Here is a 7,761-nt window from a genome sequence, read left to right as displayed (position 1 = left end):
TGGGATGGGATGGGATGGGGTGGATGGAGGTGATGGAATGTGAGGGGATGGTATAGACAGGGTGGGAGAGGATGAGGTGGGATGGATGGCATGGGATGCCATGGGGTGCACCAGTGTGGTCAGCACTGTGTGGCCTGGCTGGGGCCCATATTTTCCCCTCATCACCCTCTGGAACAATCACCCACCACAGGCACAGCCAAGCAGCTCTGCCTGCTGCCACCAGTGCCAAAATGAACCTCTGTGATCTCGTCTTTGCCTTTCACAAACCATCCAGGCTCTCTGGACCTGATCCAGCAAAGTCCTGACATCCCAATGTAGAAAAATTCCTGCCAGGACAATGCTCAGAGCATGATCCTGCAGCACACAATCCATCAGTGCTGTTTGCCTGGCAGGACCTGTCAGTGCTGCTCCATCTCACAGGGTGGTTTGGGAGGATGAAGTAACTTTTCTTGGAGTTCAGGATCCCCTGGGCAGAAACACAAATGAAACAACGAGTTTTGTATGATTTTTTTTTTCTCTTTAGTGCCTGGATAAGAATCTTAAACACTGAGAGCCCTGGGGTAGAAACTGAAGCTGTTTGTAAAAAGTGGGAATAGATCTTCAGAGTAGAAAAGGTTAAGGAATGGGAAGAAATGCATTTTCACTGACTCATCTAGTTCATTCCAGAAGGAAAAGCTGGAAGTGTCATCTCTGTAACACAGCAGGAAGCAATATATAAACTTTAAGTTAGAGCAGCAAACCATTCTCCAAACATTCTGCTTTACCTCCAAAGATGTTTTCGCTCATGAGTCAGGGCTGATCCAGAGCCAGTGGGAATGTTTCTATTTACTTTGAGATTGTGCCTGCAACTGTAAATCCAACTTATCTATCCTGAGGCACACAAGTGATCTCTTCCAAGGCTTGAGTCTTTTCTCCAAGGATTATCAACCCAAACTACTATGAAATCCAGCTTTGTGCAGAGCTCGGTGAGCTGAGAATGGGGTGGGACAAAGGCAGAAATGAGCCTCTCCTCCTCCTCCTGAGAGTCCCAGAGCCCCTGCAAGGGCTGCACCGACGTCTGGTGCTCACCTAGCCAAAATGTTTCACCTCCAACCTTCTCCCAGCTGAGCTCCAAGGCATCCTGCCATTTTGGGGGCAAGAAAAAGTGAATTTGTGAGAGCAGCTAACCCTTCCCTGCCTGCCTGCAGGGGCTCAGGGCTGGGATGGGGGAACAGCAGCCCCTAACACCTTCCTCTTCACCTAGGCAACGTTTCTGTGGACCCAACAGACATCCCCACACCGACAGCCATGGACATGGGAGCACAAAGCACCAGCACTGAGGCTGCCACTGGAGCCACTGGAGCCTCCAGCAGTGCCAAGACAACATCAGCAACACCTGGTAATCACTGTCCTTGCTCCCCCTGCTAGTCTTGGTAGAGTTGGTGTTAATAATCAGACCTTGTAAGTGCACAGGCTTGCACAGTTGGGGCGTGGGTTGTGCTCTCAGAAAAGAGGCTGGTAATGTAATCAAAAGCTTTAATCCTGTCTGAAAAAATCACACCTGGGGCAATCTAACCCTGCTGTCTTCAGGACAGGCAGATTAGACCCATCCTGGGCAAACCAGCTAGGAGATGATGGCACAAAAAGCTCTTTAGTCTTTATCTCAACACATGTATTCTTTGCTCAGCAAATGGCACTCCTAAGAGGTTTGCCAGGTTTTCCAGAAGAGGGCAAAGGGGAATGGCTTCGAGATGAAGGGGGATAGATTTATATTAGATATTAGGAAGAAATTCTTCCCTATGAGGGTGGTGAGACACTGGCACAGGTTGCCCAGAGAAGCTGTGGCTGCTCCCGGCCCGGGTGGATGGAGCTTGGAGGAACCTGGGCTGGTGGAAGGTGTCCTGACCATGGCAGGGGGTGGGACAGGATGATTTTATGGTCCTTCCAACCCAACCCATGATTCTTTGATAAGAGTCAGGCTCTGAAACCCTTGTGTGGATGTCAGGAGTCTTTCTCTCATGCTGTTTGCAATCAGTGCATCTTCCTGAAGCCTCTGGGTCAAGGAGGAGTTGAGGGCAGTGCTGGGGAGGTTGGGGGATGGCACCTTGCCATGGTGCAGCATGTGCCCAGGAAATGAGCCCTTTGTAAAGAGATTATGAAGCACATGTAACAATTAGGCAACTGAAGCAAGTCTAATGTGCATTTCTTAGAGAGCCAATAACCCATTCTGGTAGCGCTGGCTATGACAAATCAATATTGTGCTTCAGTCAGTGCAATGCCACGCACGGAGTTTAGAGGACTTAAGCTTTCTCATGTGTCCTTTCCCTTGCATTTCTTCAAACCTGAAGCTGCAGTGGGGTCTGTGGCAGCCAGTCCCAGCTCCCCAGGGCTCAGCAGTGAGCAGACGAGCCCACAGCCCAGTGGGGCACCCACAGTGCTGCCAAGCACCTCCTCAGAGCCAGAGCACACGAGCCAAGGGGTTCCCACCACTGCCAACCCATTGACACAGCCCCTCGAGACAGCAGAAACCTCAGGCTCCACAGCAGCTATGATGAGCTCTCCCATCACCTCAAGGCATCCTCCTGTCTCAGCTGTCACCACACCACCACACACGGTCAGGGACAGCCCAAAGGTGAGGATGGGGCTGGGTGCTGATGGCTGTGGGACCACAAGAAGGTTGGATTGTCTCACAACCCCCCAACAGGTCATTGATACCATCCCTGTGTGTTTTCCCTCCCAGCACATCACCTGCCACAATGTCAAAGAAGTGAGTGACACTGGAGCCATCTGCTTGCAGCTCAACGAGTCCAACACTTGTGTGAGTTATCCCATGTGTCTCCAAGTTGGGGGGGAATGTGGGATGGGGAGGTTGTGAGCAAAGAGCTGAGGGCAGGATCCTGCAGCACTTTCAGGCTTGCAGCAATGGGGTCACCCACAATCTCTGGGAGGACAGTTTGGGGTGGGGACCTCACGCTGTTGTTGCTTGGGCAGAGTATCTGAGCTGTGACAGGACTGATGGACATGGGGATGGTCACAGGAGTCCCCAAAGGGATGGATCAGCCCTAGGGAAATGCAACCTCCTGGTTGCATAAAAACTCTTCTTTTCAGCATTGAGCTCTGGGGTCAGTTCAGCTTCTAAAGTATCTCCCACCATGTTTAACGGGAAATTGCCTTTGTTCTTCTTCTTCCTCTTCCCTGTTGGGAACAAAAGTGCCTTTTTTTGTCTTGCCAACTGCCCTAGGAAAGAAAACAGGGGGTCTGAAGGAGCTAATCAGTGTCCCCATCAACTCCTAAGGGAATCCCAGGCTCTCTGTGCCTGCCCTTGGCCTTGAGCACCAAAAATGAAGCATTTCTAAAAGCAAAAATGTGGGTGGGAGGCAAGAAACCTCTCTCACTGGAGGTACAGCCTGCCACAGAGGGTGGATGGTGCTGGATCTTGTGGGATGGCAGACTGGGCAATGTCCTGGGTGTAAAACATACATAAAATCTGTAGATTTACTTGTGCCATTCAGCCATGCCACTGCCACGTAGGATGAGTGAATTTTTACTTGGCTTTTTCTTGCAAATCAGTGATGAAATGGCATTTAGACTGGCTCCTGTTTACAGGGACTGCACTTTTGCAAGAATCCACATGGGAACTCCTCTGTGATTCTGATCATAGATGCCATCTAGTGGGCTCTGATCCCTCCTGGGCACAAGGTTTATGCAGGACAGATAGAAATGGGTGCATAGAGATGATACAGGATATCCTACAGAGTCGTATCTCCCATACTCTTAATTTTCCATGTGAAATGAGTCAAACAGCCTCACTTCACACCGTTGTCCTCTTAGGAGCTCCCACCCCACAGCAGATCTCTCCCCATGCTCCACCTCAGCCATCCTGGAATGGGAACAGCCAGCTGAGGCTGAGCCTGGGAACCAGATAAGAGTGTCTGCAAGGGGAGCAGATAGGTGGGACCATGTGTCTCCCTTTCCTGCTGGCCTTTCCCAAAGCAAATGAGCAATCAGCTGGCACTCAGCTCTACTAATTGCAAAGGGAAATTCTGACACTCCGATGAGTTCTTTCCACAGCAGAGAAAGGAAAATACACACTTGGGTCTCTTGTTCCATCTTGGCCCTTGCTCACCTCAAGCCAAGCTCTATAGAAACAGCTGAAAATGATTTGTTTGTTATTCTCCCATGGATAAGTTTCTACATTTTTGTACACTAAGAGGATACAATACCGAGGCAAAGAGAGGAAGGCACTGAGCCTCTTGGCTCTGCACCATGTTGCAGGACAGGAGGGTTTTCTCCTCTTTCACAGCCCCAAGTTAGAGGAGGGGGAGGGAGAGAAGGACAGGGGGTTCAGCTGCAGCTGTCTCCAGGGGTGGGCACAGCCACAGCTCAGCCCATGTCCCCAGCTGGGAGGATGTTAGGGAAGCTGATAAGGTCTTTTAGCAACTGTGAGCTCTGTCTCCAAGCCTGGCTGTGGCTGAAAATAGACCCGAGGAGAAAGCCTATCCTGTCTGCTACAGAAACTGGCCTACAGAAGGGAAAGGCTGCAGCTCCTCACTCCTCTTCCTCTTCCACCCAGTTCAGCTCTAAAATGTGAGAAATTTGTATTTTTTTACCTAGCCTTTGATCAGCAACCTAGCAAAAACACTGAAGACATTTCCTAAACAGGAAAGCTCAATGCTTCTTTGTTATTTCCCTTCTTTCCCAGCCCCTGCCTGGGACTCTGAAACAATAGGGATCTTCAGGAGGCTGTTCCAGTCCAAAAACTGGAGAAACTTGCCATGCAATTCAGACCCTAAATTTAGCTTTGTTTAAATGCCATTTTCAAGAGCTGCTAATAATATCTTCCTCAAATTTATTCTTATTAAGATGAACAAGAAATAAGCATCTCCATTTTCTAGGTGTTGATGTTGGGGCTCTGGGCAGTGATGAAGTGGGAGGTGAAGGTCTGACCACTGGCTCAGCTTTACAGGGCCTAGATAAGCTACCAAAACACAAATGTGACTGCACAACAGCACTATCAGCATGGCTGAGATGGAAAATTCATTCGTTTGGTTGGTTTAATGGCTGTTCTTTTTGAAACTCTTGCTGCAGAAACACTTTTTAGAGAGGAAAGGATTGGATTTATGGAGAGCAATCTGTGAAGAGAGCACCCACCCCGTTCCCTCCCCATGCCAGATCAAACTGGCTAAATCCGAGGTGGATCAGGACTGTATGCTCCTCATCCTCGTGGGAGAGAGAGGTCAGTGGAGCTGAATCCTTTGGTTGTCATCACTAGTGCTGGAAAATAACCTCAGTGTGGGCAGTGGGAGAGAGTCTCCTGTGGGGAAGGGCTGTGGGACACAGATCCTGGAAGGAGATGTCTCTCTGCAACTACTGCTCTTTCTCCTGGGGTCCTGCTGGATCCAGGGGATCCCTGGAGCCATGGAATTGCCTCCAGAGCAATAGAGAGGCTCATGGCTCTTCCATGCTCCTCCAGGCTCTTGGATGATGGCATAAGATGCAGTGTATGGAATGCATATCTGTAATGTATGTAATGTGCCTCTCCTGTTTTAAACCTTGCAGATCCTGCTCCAGATATGCTCCAGAAGTCTCATTGGGAAAAGGTAAATTCCTTAAGCAAATTCAGCTGGGGAAAAAAAATGGGTGTCTTGAGTAGCTGGAGAAAGATTTTGAAATGGTTAGTTGAAGCTGAGGGAGACACTGAGCCCTAAACCTGTCTCCAACTTGGAGATGCTCATTGAGCATTGTCACGTGAGATCTCTAGAAGTGTTCCAAGCCAGGTTGGATGGGGTTGGGAGCAACCTGGGCTAGTGGAAGGTGTCCCTGTCCATAGCAGGGGGTTGGAACAAGATGAGCTTTGAGATCCTTTCCAACCCAAACCATTCTGTGACTCTATGGTTGGAGCCAACCACCAGCCATGCAGTGCTGGTAAGAGAGCCAATCCAACCCCTGAAGGCAGAAATGCTTGTAAAATTCTGTAGTGTTTTCTTACAAAAGGCCTAGATGCCAACAACAACTCTTAGGATGCCATTGGCTCTCAGCTACTTCAAAGCACCAGACTGACATTAATTAATTCCTCCCCCTGAGGCTCCCGTGGGGCTGCCATTGGCTCAGGATGCTGAGCTCCAGGTGTCTGTAGACACATAAATGCTGCAAGAGCAGAGCACAGAGAGATCTTCGCCGTGCAGATGTGTTCTCTAAACCTCAGGGTCCAAGAGAGAACAAAATTCTCTGTGCCACAGGAGACTCCAGGTTGGAAACCAGACCGTGAGGACGTGCACACAGGGCAAGGGCAGAGCTCAGGAGGTAGCCAAGCTCAGCTTTGTTTACGTGCAGTTTCCCAAGGAGGTGAAGAGCAGCATTGTTTGAAGTGCTGCCTGTTCAGCAGATGCACATGTTTCCTGTTTGTCCCACTCTCGGCTCTCTTTGGTGTTGCTTTTTTTTTTTTTTTTTCTTTTTCCAGTTTGGAATAAAATCCCTTAAACAAGGGAGCGTGAGGAACCACCAGGACTTTTCACAGAAGACTCTGATTGCTTTGGTCACATCTGGACTCTTGCTGGCCTTCCTGGGCCTGGCTGGGTATTACCTGATGAGGCGACGGAGCTGGAGCCCCACGGGAGAGAGGCTGGTTAGTGCTTACCACTGGCAGAGCCACAGGTAGAGAGGAGCAGCAGGGAGGTACCTGGCTGGGAGAAAAGAGGATGCTCCACACCCTGTGGCTCTGTACCCACCACCCACGAGTGGCCCCAGGTGGATGGGACAGCTCAGCCCTGCGTTGTGGCCGAGCTTGGGTCAGCCTGGGCAAGGTGAAGGGCAGGAGCAGTGAGGCCAAGCTGAACAGGGTGAAAGGAAACCTCTGTTGCCTTCCAAAGTGAACTCAGAGCTGGTTGCTCCAGGAGAACTGCCCCTTTCTCGCACATACTGCAAGGTCTAACACTTATTTTTGCTCAGCAGTAAGAACTCATCCAGCAAGACCCTTCCAGAGACACTGAAACCTTATGAATTTGTCATTAAAAGTGACACCCTTTAATTGCCACTCGCTGCGTTTGAGTTCTGTGTCTGTCCTCTACCCAATGCTGTAATAAAGGCTATTTCTCCCCTCACTTAACAAGAAATGGTAATAAAACACATCAAGAAAGAAAGAGACAGAAATCTCCTATTTCCATTTTCCCCTTTCCAGGCAGACTGAGGACTCTTCCCTACCAGTGACTTCAGGGACATGACCCTCTGTAAATGAGGCTGGGCCATGCTTTTCCCCCATCACTGAACAACAGGAGCTGTTGTGTCCTGGGAAGACATTAGGTTGTTTCCTTGCCAGAAAGGATGTTCCCAAACACACAGATGGGAAGTCAAGTGCATATCAGGGACAGGGACATCACAGCTTGGGCTCTCCAACCTGCTGTCCCCAAGTCCCTGGATGATGCCAGCAATGAAATCCATGGCTTGGAGCTGCCCATGTAAACTCCTGGCAGTGTCAATTCAGGTTGTAGGGGAGATGTGTCCAACAGACCCATGGATGCAGGTGTCAGCAAGATACTGGGGCAGGTGGGAAGTCTGAGAGCCTGTTGTGTGTGTTGGATGCTGCTGAACAAACAAGGAGCAGCTACCAGCTGGGAATTGTCACCCAGGATCACCAGTGCCTGTTCCATGGCTATCAGAAATGTCATGGAGTTATCATCAGGGAGTTCTGCATTTCTCTCAATCCTCCAGAGGCTTCTGCTCCTCACAGCAATCATGGTGAGCAGCTCTGCACCTCTGCTGGCACCTTGCTGGGAGCTGTGCACC

General features: G+C 49.9%; 1 protein-coding gene across 1 annotated transcript in view; it reads left to right on the top strand.

Annotated features, from left to right (window-relative positions):
* Window positions 1-2,719: 2,719 nt before the first annotated feature.
* The window catches only part of CD34 (CD34 molecule), a gene marked incomplete at its 5' end in the record, with an annotated part of 5,641 nt that continues 599 nt past the window's right edge, over window positions 2,720-7,761 (top strand). The window contains 4 exons of the mRNA XM_009073520.1: window positions 2,720-2,797; window positions 5,068-5,215; window positions 5,539-5,579; window positions 6,440-6,604. Of these exons, the coding sequence (XP_009071768.1) occupies window positions 2,720-2,797; window positions 5,068-5,215; window positions 5,539-5,579; window positions 6,440-6,604 (432 nt within the window). The remainder of the gene's footprint in view (window positions 2,798-5,067; window positions 5,216-5,538; window positions 5,580-6,439; window positions 6,605-7,761) is intronic.

This window comes from Acanthisitta chloris, unplaced genomic scaffold (genome assembly GCF_000695815.1).
Source record: "Acanthisitta chloris isolate BGI_N310 unplaced genomic scaffold, ASM69581v1 scaffold14864, whole genome shotgun sequence".
In the NCBI taxonomy this organism is placed as follows: domain Eukaryota; kingdom Metazoa; phylum Chordata; class Aves; order Passeriformes; family Acanthisittidae; genus Acanthisitta; species Acanthisitta chloris.
Note: the sequence above shows the minus strand (reverse complement) of the source record. Positions and strands in the feature narration are given on the sequence as shown.